General features: G+C 45.1%; 1 protein-coding gene across 4 annotated transcripts in view; it reads right to left on the bottom strand.

The window, feature by feature from the left end:
• The window catches only part of LMNTD2 (lamin tail domain containing 2), an 88,757-nt gene that overhangs the window by 25,690 nt on the left and 44,947 nt on the right, over positions 1 to 18,120 (bottom strand). For all 4 annotated transcript variants that reach the window (XM_080975609.1, XM_080975607.1, XM_080975608.1 and 1 more), the window contains 5 exons: positions 15,511 to 15,696; positions 11,108 to 11,189; positions 9,555 to 9,716; positions 3,656 to 3,754; positions 2,402 to 2,499 (listed from right to left, as the gene is read on the bottom strand). In XM_080975609.1, coding sequence (XP_080831735.1) covers positions 2,402 to 2,499; positions 3,656 to 3,754; positions 9,555 to 9,716; positions 11,108 to 11,189; positions 15,511 to 15,696 — 627 coding nt within the window. The remainder of the gene's footprint in view (positions 1 to 2,401; positions 2,500 to 3,655; positions 3,755 to 9,554; positions 9,717 to 11,107; positions 11,190 to 15,510; positions 15,697 to 18,120) is intronic.

The raw sequence follows: 18,120 nt of genomic DNA, 5'->3' as shown, positions 1-18,120 counted from the left end.
CGGGCCAGAATTCGCCGGCTACACAACCCGCAAACATGAACTGTCGGCCCACAAGGGGTGCCTGTTATGGGGAAGCAGAGTCGTTGTTCCCCAGCCCCTCTGCAAAAGAGTCCTCACAGCCCTACACGAGACACATCCAGGGGTAGTAAGAATGAAGGCCCTTGCCAGGAGTTATGTGTGGTGGCCGGGGATCGATGGAGAGATAGAGGCCTGGGTCAAACACTGCCAGGCCTGCCAAGAATCCCGCCCAGATCCCCCAAGGGCCCCAGTCCAGTCCTGGGAGTCCGCCCGAGCACCATGGTCACGCCTGCATGTGGATTTCGCTGGCCCCTTTCAGGGGAAAACATTCTTCATAGTGGTGGACTCCTACACCAAATGGCTGGAAGTCGCACTGGTACCGTCCACTTCCACGTCCGCAGCCATCCGGGTACTACGCAGGCTGTTTGCAACCCACGGGCTCCCTGACACTCTCGTCTCAGACAACGGGACTGCATTTACGTCAGGAGAATTCCAAACCTTCACAGCGCAGAACGCCATCCGCCACATCCGTTCGGCGCCGTTCCACCCTGCCACCAATGGCCAAGCAGAACGCATGGTGCGGACCACCAAGGACACCCTTCGCCGCATGACGCAAGGGGACTGGGAGTACCGCCTTGCCACATTCCTTCTAGCACAGCACAGCACCCCCAGCTCAACGACTGGCCGGAGCCCCGCTGAACTACTAATGGGTCGGCGCCTTGCAATCAGATTGGACCGCCTTCACCCCGATAGAGCTCAGGATGAGGTAGTGGTGGGGGAAGGCAGGAACCCCCGGACCTTCGAGGCCCAGGACCCAGTGTACGCAAAGAATTTTGGGGCAGGCCCAGCATGGGTACCCGCCACAATCACCAGGGTCACTGGCCCCGTGTCGTACGAGGTGCTAACGGATGGGGGGCAATGCTGGCGCCGCCACTGCGACCAGATACGGCGACGATTCCCGGGAGAAAACCAGGAGGAGGACAGGTCAGAGGAGTCCCAAGGGAACAGCGGGGCAGTGAGGCCCATAGAGCAGGAGGGGCCAGCAGGAGAGGCAGAATCAGTAAATACAGAGAGGACCCGTGAGGCCGAAAGGACACCGGAACCAGAACCACGACTGAGCGAGCCGGTTGCACCAGACCAAACAGCCGCATCACAGCCAGCATCCTTGGAACACGAGCCAGAACCCGGAGCCCGGACCAGGGAACACCCCAGGCCACAACGCACACGTAGGCCGCCGGCATACCTTGAGGACTATGAATGCGACCTCCCGGGCAGGACTGGAACTTAGAGGGGAGGGGTGTTATGTACTGAGTTGAATAGGATCCAAACTGTAGCAGTCTGATTGGTCCTAGAACAATAGGATCCAAAAGGCAGCAGTCTGATTGGTCCTAGAACAATAGGATTCAGAATGCAGCAGTCTGATTGGTCCTAGAACAATGCAGCAGTATGATTGGTTGGCAGGAACCACCCAATCCTGCTCCAGATAGAAGTGAATCCACAACCTGATTGGCTTACAGTAGAATTCCAGAATTAGCCAATCATGTGCAGCCCATTGTGTAAATAATGTATATAAAGCAGATACTGTGAGGGGACATTTATCCATTCCTCCTCACCACTATGAGCTGAATAAAGAGCATGAAATCACTTTGCGACTCTGAGTATATTTCAGAATCCATGGTGGCTGCCATGCCATACAACTCCTTGCTTGTCCCCCCCCCCGCCACAAGAGGAAATACCGGTACATAGGGAATCACAGTACTGATTTCCCCATAACAGAGGCGGGGAACTTCAGACCCAGTGGGTGAATGTGCCCCTCAAGCCTCTCTAAATGGCCCCCAGGACTCTCCCCAGACCTCATCCCCTCCCTAGCCTTACTCCCTACTGACCCTGCTTCTCATACTCCTTGCTTATTTTTCTTTAGCTGCAGCATGTTGTGAACTGTCTCTTTCTTGGATGGAGGACAGAGAGGGGTATGCGAGTGTGTATAGAATCTAGCCTTCTCATTGCTAGAATCATTGATCCACTCACTTTTCATAGAATCATAGAGTTGTAGGGCTGGAAGGTACCTCAAGGGTCATCTAGTCCAACCCCCAATGTGGGGCTCCAACCCATGACCCAGAGATTAAGAGTCTCATGCTCTACAGACTGAGCTATCCCAGGTTCAAAAGTATGCAGCCTTCTGCTTGAAAAAGGTTCCTTTGACCCTGCCCTATAGCACTGCTGAGAGGATGTAAAGCAATAAACAGAGGACCACAGGCTGCCTTGGATGCTTCTACTACATTCTCAGGTGTATTCAGATAGCGACTTACCTCAGACAGGCTGCTGTTTTTCTAGCAAGCCCCTTTTGGTCCTTTCTGTCACAAAGCCTGTGGTTTGCAATTACCTTTCCTGTGAGCTTCCCTCCAGCGCACCATTGTGTGCCTTCTCTAATTTCAGGATTATTTCATCTTTTTCCTCTTCACTCAGCGAAATACTTCCAAACTAAAAAGCAGGAAGAGTGATGACACCGATAAACACCCGATTAAGGAAAGGTAACAATACTGTATTTTCCCGTGTTTAAGACTATATTTCCCTCCAAATTTTTTAAGTTTAAAATTGGGGGTCGTCTTATACACAGAATGTTGCAATTATTTATTTCTTAATTTTGGGCTCAAAAAATAGGGATCGTCTTATACATGGGGGCGTTTTATACACAGGAAAATACAGCTATGTTCCCTCCATGAAGCACACTAAGCAAACCCATGCCCAAACAAGGGACCGCCCAGAAGTATATTCCTTATGTAGGACTGCCAGATTACCTCTTGAAGGCATTGCCTGCTCCTTGGGGGGGGGGGACACTTGTGTGGAAGTATGTGTGTACACACTTACTTGTGTGCACACACATACACAGACCGTGGGTTCCATTGTGTCAGGTCCTATTTTAAAATAGGGAAATATTGTCCCAGCACCAATAACTACTACGAACCCCAAAATTTCTCCCCCAGAAACAGTGCTTGTCGGGAGTAAGTCCATTATGGCCCCAACCCACACTGAGTAAGGCAGTGACCCACTGTTGGGGGTGTGACAAAATGTGAGGGTTTCACTTCAAAAAGTTTGCAAAACAATAGCAAAACTCTGGCATTGGAACCCAGGCTTGAAGTATTTCTTGATGTGCTTCCTGCAATTGCGTTTTGGGGTGATAGCTATGACCCTAGCTTTGAGTAGCAATTGCTCAGTTGGAGGGATGCTGCAAAACATGGGTTTTTTGCTACCAAGTGCTGCAAAACAACTGCAAAGGTTTGGCACTAGTTTGGAGCAGATCCCAAATTTTGGGGTTCATAGTTCAGTCTGTTCTCATTTCAGAGCCATTAACACTTAATCAAAAGTCTATCTTCCTCTGAATTTCACTGGAGTAAGGGAACTTGAACAATAACAAGTTGCAAAGTGTGATTACAGGCAAACTGTAAGCAGGCAAACTTATTATACTAAGATGGTACACTTAATAAGATCATACTGGTTGCTTCTAAGGCTGCTCCATTCAACTGAGATGGGCTATATAGTATTGTGCTAGATAGTGGTGTTTTTGTATGTGGGTTTTGAAGAGTCAAGTATCTAGCCCTCACACTCTTCTGGGTTCTCTTGTCTTCATGGCACTGACCTTATGAAAGGCATCCACAAAGCTTGTGTGCTTTGGAATTCTCCGAAGCCGTAGATCACTTGTTTCTGATGTTACCTTTGTTCCTGTCTCTGACCAGAGCTACACAAGAGGGGGGGAAAGTCAGATACTATTAGTGCCTGCCAATCCCTCAAGTTAGAATTTATTTGTTGCATTTTCCAGCTATTGATAGATCAGCCTTTCATGAATTTGTCTAGTCCCTTTTAAAAGGCATCTAAGCCAGTGACCATCACAACACATTAGGGCAGCAACCTCCAGAAATCAATTATGCATTGTGCAATGAAGTACTTCCTTTCATCTTTCACTGTATGACCAAACCTCTACCATGATGTGGGAGGGAGAGAAAAAACATCTACTTTCTCCACAGTGTGCATGCTTTCCTAAGTCCCATCTTAGTCACCTTGTATTCTAATCTTAAAAGCTCCAAGCATTTTAGACTTTCCTTTTGGGGGAGGTGGTCTAGTTCCCGGATCATTCTGGCTGCCCTATTCTGTAGCATTTCCAGCTCTGCAATGTACCATATTTTTCGCTCTATAGGACGCACTTTTTCCCCTCCAAAAATTAAGGGGAAATGTGTGTGCATCCTATGGAGCGAATGCAGGCTCCTTGGCTTCAGCGATAGCAATGCGAAGCCTCTAAAGCGCAGAGGGAGCGCTCCCTCCACACTCCGGAGGTTTCACGTTGCTTTCGCTGAAGCCTGGAGAGTGAGAGGGGAGTGAGCTCCTGCTGCACTCCGGAGGCTTCGGGTTCCTTTTGCTGAAGCCGGGAGAGCAAGACTCTCCTGGCTTCAGCAGAGAGGGAGAGCTGCGCAGCGCCCCTTCAGCGAAGCGGGAGGAGAAATGGAAGGGGCTCCGTTTCTCCTGCCGCTTCTCTGAAGGGGCGCTGAGCAGAGAAGGGGAGAATTTTTTTCCCTTGTTCTCCTCCTCTAAAACAAGGTGCGTCCTATGGTCGGGTGCTTCCTATAGAGCAAAAAATACGGTATACATTTTTCTTTTTCTTTCTTTTTTTTAGATGGGGTGATCAAAGCTGTATACTGTATTCCCAGTTCCACCTTATATTTGTATAAAGGTGCTAGGACTAATCCTCAATCCACCTGGTAGACTAGTCCTTTTAAGACTGAAAAGAGTGAAAAGAACAATGGGATAAGCCATACGTCTCTGCAGTGATGGGGGGCAGGGGGCACATGGGAAGCAAGGATGGGACAAAGGAGGTAGTAGGAGACAATAAGCGACAGAAAAGGCAAGGGCAATGCCTTAGCAGAGCTTGGCCAGAGGGAAAAGACTGATTCAGTTATAAATGCAACCAATCTGTAAGGCCTAGGACTCAACAGCCATCATAGAGCAGAATCAAATATTTTTGGCAAATGCTCAGGATCTTATTAGTGGTGATGTTTTGTGACTGGAGTTACTTTATATTTTGCCTTTTTAAAAAACATTTTATTCTGATCATTTGCGATGAAGCAGGCTATATATTGAAACAAAATACAAGTGAAATAGCATATGTCAGCACTCTGCATAATCTGGGGCTTTGATGTGTTCGCTTTAGAGAAGAAAAAGGAAAACAGGCATTAAACTTTTTGCAAGCAGTGAGTGCCCCCTACTGGCCAGTTATTGCAATTAATCTTGGGTCTACAGTAACAGTACTGTACTTTTAAAGATGGGTTGCCATCATCTGAGAAAGAGAGAGGGGTATTAGTACTGATACAGACACAAATTGAGAAAAGTGGGATATAAGTGTGGGTGAGAGAGTGTTAGTTCTAGGACAAGTTACTTTAATGTGCATGCACATAGGAAATAACAGAAGTTTTAACCCAGGCAGGGTGGGGCAGCTGCTTTTGTTTTTAAAATGAAGGATGCCACACTGCCATAACAAAACCTGAGTAGTTCAAACACTGTTCAAGCACAACACACACACACACACAGAGAGAGAGAGAGACCATAAAGCCAGTCTATTGGTCTACTTAGCCCTTTTACAACATATTAACCAAGGCAGCTCCCTGATTTGATATATAGACACTACAACTGTAAAAATGAATGTGGCTTACAGTCACTATGTTAAAAGTGTTGAGCTTGGATCTGAGTTCCTATCACAGCTCAGTTCAGCGGTTGAACCCAAGTGCCCTTTGACAAGTCATAATCCCTCAGCCTTTATTTTTCAGGAAAACCCATTAAACAAGGATTTGCCTCTGAAGGCGGTTATACTTATGAAACCTTATTAACTTATTATACTAAGATGGTATGCTTCTGAGGCTGCTTCATTCAACTGAGATGGACTATATAGTATTGTGCTAGACGGCGGTGTTTCTGTATGTGGGTTTTGAGGAGTCAAGTATCTAGCCCTCACACTCTTCTGGGTTCTCTTGTCTTCATGGCACTGACCTTATGAAAGGCATCCACAAAGCTTGTGTGCTTTGGAATTCCCATCAGCCCTAACAAGCAGGGTCAACAGCCGGGTATAGTGGGAGTTGTAGTCTGAAACATTTGAAGGGTACTAGGTGGAGAAGACTGCTGTGATAGAGGTGCTTCTTTTCAAGATTCCAGACAGCCTATCAAATGTGTCCTCCTCCAGAAACCTAAAAATTATAGTCATGTGGGGATATGCATGCTTATGCCCCACGCAGGCTCCTCTCCAATGCTATTGATGCATTAGGGGCGTGCCTTCAGCAGGGTGAGGGTTTGTGGGTCATGGAGATTGCCAACACACATTCAGCAGACTGCCTCTCTGCACACTTGGTCCCAAATGCATGAATAGCAATAGAATCATAGAACTGTAGAGGGTCAACTAGTCCAACCCCCTGCAATGCAGGAATCGTTTGCCCAACATGGGGATCAAACCCACAACCCTGAGCTTCAGAGACTCATGCTCTACCGACTGAGCTACCCCAAATCAGGGAAGGGATTATGCAAGGCTGAGGGGTTTGCACAGGGTGAGCATGCACAGTCCAGCTCTCTTGACTGCTTAGAAGCTTCTCACGGGCCAGCCTATGAAATTCAGTGCTGAATTTGATGAACCTTGAGCAGGGCTCTTCTTATGCTCTTATTCAATGCCCCTTCAGCTCAGCTGCAGCCTCAAGGTGTCCTCCTTCTCTTGCCTTGCTTTGATGCTGCAGCTTATGTAAGCAGTTATGTAAGTTCTGGACTTTTTCTGAATCTTTTAAAACTCATTTCTCTTACTAAGTTGGCTTACAAGGTCTCCATCCAGGAATCATCATCCTCATTAAGAAGTATGGTGCTGGGGTGCTGGTCTTTTTCTTTACTGTCGGATCAGCACACACTGAAGAAGCTTGGAGGCTCTCTGCACAAGAGCCTGCGGTGTCCCTGGGCACAGGATTTGTAAAATATGGGTTTGCTCTCGCCTGATGTGCTCCTTCTCCTCTCCCTCTCCTCCCATTAGCCACTTGGCTGCTCTGTGCACACCTCTCTGTCTCTCTGAAATGATGTCAAGATAATGAAGTAATTGCTTTGACCCAATCTCACACCTCTCCTAACCTTTCCTGTTAAGCTGCCATTGCGGAGCTGCTTGGACTTTCCTCTGAGCTTTGAGTTACTGACATCTCTGAGGGACAAAGCTTCACTTTGGCCCAGGAGCTTTTCCTGTTTCTCACATGAGCTTTCTACAGCTCAGCATTGCCCAGGCAGCCATGGGCAACAAGAGCGAGTCATTGACAGGGAGAAGGGCAATGACTTCTGCCCCCTGATCTCTAATTGATGCTCACAATAAACCCACAGAGGAGAGTGCTGAGACGGAGCTATATTTTTCTTGGTTTCAGCCCTTCTCATGGGACTGCATGCACTCACTGGCGGAGGAAGAGGAGCGTGGGGGGAGCGCACCGCCCCCGGCAATGTGATCCTGGTGGGGTTCCATCACAGCTGTCCCCCTGCCCGTGCTGGGCACCCCACCCCCGCAAGCAGTGTGCCCAGGACGCGTGCCAGCACCGCCCCCACCTGCTCTTTGCCCCCCCCCCCGGTGCTGGAGCATGAAGCTCCACCACTGCATGCACTCTCCTTTGTGGGTTTGTGGTGCACTTGATATGAAAAGCTTCAGTGGCATCCCAGCTATAACAATTTATTATTTTATTACATTTATCTACAACCTTTATATACAAGGATCTCAAGGTGGTGTACGTGGTTCTCCTCCCCATTTCATCCTCACAACAACCCAGGGAGCTTGGTTCGGCTAAGAGGTGGGGACTGGCCCAAGAGCTCCAGGGCTGAGTGGGGATTTGAAGCCTGCTTTCGCAAGTCCTAGTCCAACACCCTAACCAATGGGTGCATGGGAGTTCCTGCCAGGGTGGCCATTTAAGCAACGTGGGCTTGCTGTTTAAGAGGGGCATTTGCAGCAAGTGCAAACTGACAATACACTGCTCCCACTGATGTCACATGGTGGTTTTGACTAGTTTTGGGTCTTGATGCTGCTGTCCTGTGCTTTCTTTCTTTTTAAAAGTGGTTTAGCTCTTCTACAGTTTCTTCAGTTGTTTACATATCAACTGTACAGTCATTTGCTGATAGAGGAAGGCAGGTCTGTTGTGAAAGGAACATTAGGAAATACTGTAAAAGAGAGATAGAGAGAAAGAAAGAAAGAAAGAAAGAAAGCGCGCAAGTGGCTTCCAGCTCTGTTCCAGTTCCTTGGGATATCATTTGCAGCTCATGCAGTTTAATCTCATTTGAATCCTGATGCATGAAGAATGTCTAGTATTCTGTTTCTGGCCTCAAATGTTTTCCCAGCATCTAGCCAACCCCCTAGCATACCAACACTGCACCAATCCTCTGCTTCTCATTGCCTCCCTCCCTTCTGGTGATTGACAGGAGGCACACACTTGCATTAAACAAGGGATTTATGGTGCGGTGTGAGCCTGTTTAAAAAACACACACACACCAAAAAGCCTTCAAAATATTACTCCAAAAGCCTTTCTTCCCCAGGGTTAGGCATTATAAATGCCAATTGCATGCTATAAATGCCTCATAGCGCAGGTGTCAGCAACCTTTTTCAGCCATGGGCCGGTCCACCATCCCTCAGACCATGTAGTGGGCCAGACTATATTCTGGGGGGGGGGGGGGATGAATGAATTCCTATGCCCCACAAATAACCCAGAGATGCATTTTAAATAAAAGCACACATTCTACTCATGTAAAAATACCAGGCAGGCCCCACAAATAACCCAGAGATATATTTTAAATAAAAGGACACATTCTATTCATGTAAAAAAATGCTGATTCCCAGACCATCCGCGGGCCAGATTGAGAAGGCGATTGGGCCACACCTGGCCCCCGGGACTTAGGTTGCCTACCCCTGTCCTAGCGTCACGTTCCCCGCCCCCCCCATGTACTGGCATTTTTCAGAATTACTATGCTGAGAACACACCAGCAAAGTAGTGAGGCAACAGGCAGCATTCTTGCTGAAGAAAAATAGACGGTACATGTGGTAGATGAGGTTCAGGATTGGATAAAAATTCAGCCCGTGGCTGGAAACAGTAAATAATTTGAAGTGGAATGGAGGAACTGATGATGAGCTACATACGTATTTCTTGCTTCAAAAATCTGTTTGAACATAAATAATTGTGTGGGACACAAGAAATGTCTATGCGCACCATGTAGGTACAGCTCTGCGTACCACCTTCATCTCTTTCAAAAACTGTTGTCTTACATCAGCAACTTGTAAAACCAGAAGCAGCAGCAAGAATATATGCAGTGGGTTATATCCAATGTTAGTCACAATCAGTAGAAGCCATGAAATCAATGAGCCTACTTCAAGTATGACTTAGCTGGATATCACCAAATGATTATACTTCTGTGACTTAATTATTATTAAATGTAAAATAAAAACACTGCATTCTACCAATTTGCAGTACAGTGCATCAGAGAGTATGCATTGTCGCTCCTACCTCGAAGCACTCGCATGCTAATTTGGCCCCTTCATCCAGTGAAGTGCTAGACTCGGTGTCTGATTCGTCATCCGTCTTTCTTGAGGGGGGTTTTGCTGCCTTTTGCAAATACATAACCTGCATTTTTGTCTTTGCAAGTTTATCTTCCATCACTTTTATTTCCTTTTGAAAAATTAAAAAAAAAAATAAAGGGAATGATGGACAAGAGAAATAATGGAAATTAGAGGCTTATCAAAAAGCAAAGGCCCAAATTATCTGCCAGCAAAAGAAAAACCAGCAAAAGACAGGCCTCATTTAAAGTTTATTCCAGGATAATGCTTCTTTTCTTGTTCCACTGATTTCACTAATATTCCCAGCTACTGCATGATCACAGATAAAATGGTCGTATTTCTGCTTAAAGATTCTTGGGATTTCATCAGATGTTAAACTCATGAACTCACACTGCAAAGCATATATGCTGAAATATTAGGCCAGGAGCCTGCAATTAACAGCCTGGTGCTATGCATATTTACTCTGAAGTAAGTTTCACCAAGTTCTATAGGATTTACACCTAGGCAAGTGAACATAGCAATGCAGCCCAATTTCCACACCGTGTGTACAAAGCAGAGTCTTAATACATCCAGTTTTTAAAATTATTTAATTATTTTTATTTCTTGAATTTATATACTGCCCTATACCTGGAGGTCTCAGGGCGGTTCACAGAAAAGGTCTGTCACCTCCAGTTCAGACCCCATGAGAATCTACTTGAAATTTATATATTTTTTTGCTCCAACATGCATCACTTGATACTTGTTTACATTGGAGATATAAGGCCTTTTCATAAGTGACTCTGGAATAGGTCTCACATGGCTGTTAATGAGAGCTAGAAGGTCGAAGAAAGGCAGTTTTGGATCAAGTGTACAATCGTCAACATCTGTTTCTCTTTATTTTTATGAATATGTGAAATACAAAAAACCATCGTAAGTGTTATGCCCAAATGAGCACACACTCTGGCAAAACAAATGTATGTTGACAATAAAGCAAGTGAAAAAGGAATTTGGGAAGCACATTGCTAGAAATATTAAAATCAACCTTGAGAAATTATGAAAATATGCCAGGGAGGAGATTGAACCCTAAATTGACAAGAGAGTGAAAGGTGTACTGAAGGTAAGTAAGGAGATTGCATAGAATCTAAAATTTACATCCATCGTCTCTAGAGAAAATATAAGACAGATACCTAATCCTGAACTGACGTTTTCAGGGCAAAGTCCTTAAGAACTGACTCAAATAGACATGAAAAGACATGGGCCTTACTAACAAATTAAAAATTAGCAAATTACTAGGTGCAGTCAGCATCCACCTGAAAGCTGTAATTTTTTAAAAAAAAGAATCCAGGAGGATTCCTGGGAATCAACAGGATGATCCCTGACCCAGCAAGATTTGCCTATCTTCTGGTCCATTTTTCAATATCGCTGTTTGTTTACTTTGTTCTTTAAATTGCCGCTTGGAGGTGTTTGTGATATCTGGCCTGTCAAAAAGGCCACCCAGTGTTACTGTGTCTGTTACTCATTCACCTTCTCATGGTTCTTCTTGATAGTCTTCATCTCATCATTCAGCTGGTCAACTTCTGCTTGAAGACCTTCTTCCTTTGGGCTCCTGCAAACAAGCGGAATTAAAACTTTGCTTCAATTTTTCAGCTGTGTTTGGAGAAAAAGAAATCCACTAACATACACATTAGCTTATCTCAGAAACTGATAGCTTCCTATGCTCTGTGATCTATACTTCTTAATGAAGAGACTCTTCTTAGAAACCCAAACGATATTCTGCCCTTAAACTGAAATCCCTGTGAAACTGTTTTCCGTGGATCCTCAAGATCCTACTAAATATGGCAGGATATAATTAAAAACTAAATAAAAACAGCAGTTTGCGTTCACAAAGTGGAGCATTAGAAATACATTTAAATGGGTGTGTGCGTGTGGAAGAGTGATGAGAAAGGCAACAGCATAATCCATGGCAATCAGAATTATATAATAGGATAAAGGGAAACCTTTGATTTGTACTACTGAAATACAGGCAACTCCCCATTTGTGCAGGGGTTGTGTTCCAGGTCATTGTGCACTTGCATGAAATTGCTTGAAATTGACAAAGCTGTGAGTGGCTGCTTGTGATCCATAAACAAGGTGAGGTTTGATATAACCTGCCTGTCCTTTCTCTGATCTGATACCGATGAGCATGCCAAGTTGGTAAAAATTGAAGTCTGAGCACATTTTCTCTTCTGAGAACCTTGCTCTGGTTGCTCCCTGCACCGGTTGTAGCTTGCCTTCTCTTGACATCCCCTCTCCAGGACTGATGTCATGCCTTGTGGGATAGCAGCCTCCAATTTATATAGGAACATTGCTTCAAGGCAAGATGAACTCTTCCTTGGCTGTCAGTTCTTAACTGCACAGCTTAAACTCAAGCGTCAACTTAAATTCAGAAAAGCCAAGAAGGAAACCAGCAGGATTAACGGTATTGATAAGCGAAGCCAGAAAACTATCTTGAGCAGTAGTAGATGTAGGGCTGTTACACATTTGCTGTGGGGAAATCTGATGGGCTTCCTTCACAGCAGTACTTCTGTTTTGTGGATTATCACAATTCCCCAGCCAGCACTCAAATGTAAGTTATGTTGCTGGGAAATGCGATTCTTGCCTTAGCTGGTGCATTCAGTGCTCTTAAGGTAAAGGTAAAGGGATCCCTGACCATTAGGTCCAGTCGCGGACGACTCTGGGGTTGCGGCGCTCATCTCGCTTTACTGCCCGAGGGAGCCAGTACAGCTTCCGGATCATGTGGCCAGCATGACTAAGCCGCTTCTGGCGAAAAAGAGCAGCGCACACAAACGCCGTTTACCTTCCCACTGGAGTGGTACATATTTATCTACTTGTACTTTGACGTGCTTTTGAACTGCTAGGTTGGCAGGAGCAGGGACCGAGCAATGGAGCTCACCCCGTCGCGGGGATTCGAACCACCAACCTTCCGATCAGCAAGTCCTAGGCTCTGTGGTTTAACCCACAGCGCCACCCGCGTCCCCTACCAACAGCCATATAGAATGTGGTTGTGGAATGGTCATGGATGGCTGTTGAATAGTACCTTTGTCGTGACTGGTGATGAGCAGCACAACTCCCTCACACCCAACCCATTTTGTGAGCTTTTACTTTTTAGGGGTGGTGTTCTTTTGGTTTGTTTTTTTAAAAAAACTCTGGAACAAAGGAAGTTGCCTTATATTGAGTCAGACCATTGGTGCATCTACCTGAGTACTCTCTGCACTGACTGGCAGAAGCTTTCCAGGGTTTCAGACTTGGGATAATCTTAACCCTACCTGAAGTTGCCAGGGATTGAACCCAGAATCTTCTGTGTGCAGAGCAGGTGCTCTGCTACTGAACTACAACCCATGCTGGTTGTTTGTTCGTTTATAGCCTAAACCAGATTTTTAAAAAATATATTTATCATGAATTCTAAACTTTTCATGGCTAGAAAGAGCAGTCTAGCTATCAAAATACTTTAGGGACCGTCTTCTCCTGTATAACTTCCTTGAATCATTAAGATGAATGGGAGTAGATATGCATACCTGGTTCTTCCTGCTTACAAAGTGAAGCTGTCCTCTGTCAGAGCATGGAGCAGGACTTTAATGGTCGTGCTATATCCTGGGAACTACCTCCCAGAAGAGATCCCTTGCCTGAGCTCCATCCTTCTGTCATTTAGATGACAATCTCCTTGTCACTCGTCGGAGACATTAAATGCCTACAACATTCTGGTGTGGCGGGTTTTCTTCAATTGACTACTCCATTTGTGTTAGAATCATAGATTTGGAAGGGACCCTGAGGGTCATCTAGTCCAGTGCTCTGCAATGCAGAGCAGCTGTCCCTTATGGGGATCGAACCTGCAACCTTGGCATTCTCAGCACCACGCTCTAACCAACTGAGCTATCCCGATGGTAAACAAAACTTGCTTGCTTCTGCCCAGCAAAGCATAAAGTTTTTAACTGATTTCACTGAGTGGCATATCTGTTTGCACATTTACTAATGGTTGCATTATTTGTTTTTAAAAGAACTTTATTTCATTTGACTTATGATTGGCACCCAAACAAAATTAAAATTACCTGTGCTATCAACTGCACCAGATCTGCAGAAATCAGTAACCAAAGCTTATCGTGACACAGAGAGAAGTATGATCTCCTGTTCATGTTTACAGATCAAGTCATTTTTAAAGCTGGAGGTAAGGGTGCTTTAATAGCTAAGCATTTCAGATACTAGTGATTCTATACTACCACCACGCTGGACTTACTTCTTATGGGCCAGATCAAAAGGGACCTTAGTCAGAGTTTCATAGCACAATAGATGTCCTGGAATCCTACCATTAAAAAAGGCTATTCTTATAACAGGCATTGTGGCTGCCCTTTGCCACATGCAGATTATTCATGTTCTGGATCACTAGGTTTGAATGGGTTCTTTGTTTCCCTTGCTTCCTTTGCGGAGGGAGAATGGCATTGTTTGTCCAGTGAATCATGGGATGGATTGCAAAGTATAACACTCCCTTCCACTCTCTCTCTCTCTCCTGAAAACAAGGAGAAAACTCAGTACAGGAGTAACTCTTTCTGCTGGAGAGGAGACTTGCAAATTTCGTACACAGACAGTTCGCTGTGTAGCAAGATACATGACAAATAGGGATTTCACCTGGGGAACTAAGTCTGATGAGTCATAATTCTGACTCAGAGCCATTCTCTGAGTCTGAGACATCACACATAGAAGAAAGCAGTAGACTGAGATAGTAGAATTCAGAACTGGCACTGTTACAGGTGCCTTGTAATATCCATTCCACACTCTTAAGAAATTGATATTCTATTCTAATGTGGGAGCACTTACACTTTGGAACTCCCTGCCTAAGGACATCAGGCACCTTCACTGTACTCTTTATTCCACCTGCTTAAAATAGTTTTGTTCCAGTCTATCTAGACATAGAATCATAGAATTGTAGAGTTAGAAGGGACCCCAAGGGTCATCTAGTCATCCCCATGCAATGTAGGAATCTCAGCTAAAGCATCCATGACAAATGGCCATCCAACATGTAGAAGTTACATGCATTTTCTCTCCTTTTAGCTAGTGTTGATTTTACTATATCTTTTGCATGCTTTCATATGCTTGTTTTTAACCATTTACACTGATAATTTTAACGTCTTGTTTTATCCTTTTGCAAACCGCTTAGAGGATTTATATATGCACCTCCCATGCACCTCATCTTGCAAATGGTTTGCATCCAGATTACTGTGTGACTTTTGTTGCTCAGTTGCACACCAATGTGCAACTCATCTCTGGTGTAGTGGGGAATCACACAGGTCTGTCAACACACCAGAATGGAGCCAGTGTCAAACTATTTAAAAAATCCCAGTACAGAAATTGCTTAACAATCCTACACATTATGATAATCTGTTAGAGAGATATATCCTTAAAAGTTTGGAAGAGCGTAGCACTAGCAGGAAGGTGGGTATGTGTATGGGGAATGACGTCTGCTTGCGCAACTGAACTTCCACACCATCTCCTCTCCATAGCCCCCAACCCGTTGTGGTGGTTTGCCCAACCCTCCAGAGCAACTTTAGAGGGTGTGATGGGGAGAAGGGAGAAAGTTCCATTGCATGAGTGGACCATGTTCTGCACATGCAACAATTTGGTTGAATCCACCCAATATGTTAACCTTCAATAAATGACTTTAATCTGCAAATCATGTTTTTAATCCTACCTTTGCGAAAGGTGTTGAACCTTGCTTCCTATGGGCGCATCTGCACAATACCCTTTGCCCATCACAGAATAAATCCTGCCCCTTCCAGCAAAGCAGCTCTTGCCCTAGGTGTTACCTGACAGCCACGGCCCTTCTTTTTCACCTGTAATTTTGCAAGTGCTTTTCAGTAGGCACATACTCCAGTTTTGTAAAGCTTTATGTTGCTCACCTCCTAAGTGGCAGTTTTTGCCTTGACTTCACAAGTTGCTGCAAAATACAGCCAAGCCGGTCTGATTGATCTCTCCGGTTAGCATTTTTCAGTGCCATGATTTCCAGATCCCTCTGACGCAGCAGCATGAGCAGCGTTCGTGGATTTTCCATCAGGTCAGGGCTCAGCTGCGGAGAATGGGTTGCCCTGCAAAGGAAACAGAATGCTATGGTTTGTATGATGTATCACGCAAGGAAGGCCACTTCTTGTCTTTTCTAAGCAGGTTTGAATTCTTTCAGAAACCTGCTTGAACAGAGAGTGGGGCAAAAGTACTGTCTATATGCAAAAACCTTTTGCAAAATTGTTGGCTGTCTCCAGTGAAGAAACTGTCATTTTTCCAGGTTGGTTATACATAGGTGATTTAAAGACATGTGAGATAAGAGTTTTTGTTGTGAGCCACAAGCAGCGTTTTGTTATCCCTCCTGCTGGATCTGTACCGTAATAAATCTTTGCTGGTTATCTGGAAGTTTCCAGTTCAAACATGCCATTTGAGGAGTAAAATACACCTATAACTATGGGTCAGAATTCTTACTTACCTGCCCATCTCTCTTAGAGCCAGACTGGTGCAGTTTTTCCCTGGTATTCTGAAACAAGTCTCTGATGCAGCAATAGAACAGTAGTAGTGCATTTATACTGGCCCATCCACACACCCTTCCTCATTATTCTGTTATGCTTCCCCAGTGCTAACACATTATTGCTACCTGGAGAGGCACTCTTGTGCTAGAGTGCAACAAAATCATAGAACTGTAGAGTTGGAAGTGGCTACAGAACAGTATGTCTACCCCAAAATGTTTGCAGGCACAAACAGCATTAAAAGCGGGGTCGGGTATCTGTCAAATCCTAATGCTACCAGGGGCATCAATCATGAATACCCAATAAAAAGGATGCCAGGAGGAGCCTTTATTTGCACTCATTTCTTTTCTATACCACTGTCAGGTGTCAGAGGATCCAACCCCCACGGTGGGTTGCCACGAATGGATAAGACAAGGACATTTTCTTACCAACATTGCCTTTTATCCAATATTCACAGAGAGAGGCTTAGAAATGCAGCCTCTTGGAAAATGGTGTTTCTGCGAGTGATTTTCCACCCCCTCCCTCTCTCCCATTATGTGTCATCACTACAGGTGCTGAGATGTGCCCTCTGCTTCTGAGTTCTCTGCTCTCCTACTTTCAATGCCTGCCGGGTTCTGGGAGAGGGGGCATCTGGAATGCTTTCTAAAGACACTGTGTCCATCAGCTGTCTCCCTCTGGTGCTTCTTCCTCCTCCTCTCCCATTATTTCTCAGCTTTTCCCCTCATCTGCCTCTGAGCTGTGATCTCCCTCAAACCCCTGTTGTAATTCTGAACTGTCTTCTTCTCTGGAAGGGTCAGGCTGGGGAGGCAGTCTCCACCATTCCTCCTCTGCCCAGTCCCTGACAACCACTGTCTCTAAAGTTCAGTCTGCATCAAGTGTAGGAGCCTATGATCCTCCAGATGCTGCTGAACTACAACTACCATCATCCCTGATCTTTGGCTATGCTGCCTTGAGCTGATGGGAGTTGGAATCCAACCACATCTGGAAGACCATAGAGGAAACAGTTTGCATGTGGCTGCTGCTCCACTTTGGGGCTATAGTATCTAGGACAGGACATCAGATGGGTCTGGTTCTCACCCAAATATTAAACCTGTGTGTGGGCTGGATGGCTGCAAGTGGGGAATCTTTAGCATGGTTGAATGCTCCTCCTTTTCCTTCAAACACATACACTCCCCTCTGCACAAAAAAGTAGACGTCAAAGGGGAAGGGATTCTAGTTCAGTTTTATCCCTGGAATCCAATTTATATGTCTATGGTTATTTTTGGTACTGAGGAGGAACATTTTAATTGGAGGGCCCAACCGGCGCTTATGCTATCATGTTAAAAGTATATAATTAAAGCAAGTTAAAATATCAGAAGCAGCAATGAAATGGAACCATATGAATTCAGCAGACAGATAAAGCCAAAATCAAACCCAGTTTAGACTGCATGCCGCAGGCAAATAAAAATGATTTTGCAGGGGACTGGAAGGAATTACATCAAAGTTGGCATCAGACAGGCTTTCCTGGTGAGGGTATTCTACAGATGGGACACAATGACTGAAAATGCCCTCTCTTTCCTTATCCCTTAGGAAGAAAGTTGGCTGTAAACTAGTCTCCATAATTCAGCTTTGACATGAATGCATTCACCCCTTATTCTTCGAGATGTTCACCTGCAGTCTAATTCACCCAAATGTCTTGTTGTTCTTGCATCAAGCCAGTTTCCCCAGAGCCCATCTTGACTCCTCCTAGGTTGGAATAATTACAGATGGCCTGCTATTCTGGCCTCTGTTTGATAGCCTCCAGTCTCTTTTCCTCCTTCTTACTCCTCCTCTTCACAACTCAGGGGTCAGCTTATTTTGGCTCCAGCATTCAGGGATTCCTATGATATCTTGGCTCTTCTAAGATTAAGAGGTTTTTCTACCTGCCTCCATCTGTCTCTCATTTATTCCACTTGATCTCACAAACAGCAAGTTGAGTGGTTTTGTTTGTGTTCAATAGCCTTTGGTTGCTAGGTGGGA

This window comes from Podarcis pityusensis (genome assembly GCF_964106645.2).
Source record: "Podarcis pityusensis genome assembly, chromosome: 1".
NCBI lineage: Eukaryota > Metazoa > Chordata > Lepidosauria > Squamata > Lacertidae > Podarcis > Podarcis pityusensis.
The sequence above is the reverse complement of the archived record's forward strand: the minus strand, read 5'-3'. Positions and strand labels throughout refer to the sequence as shown.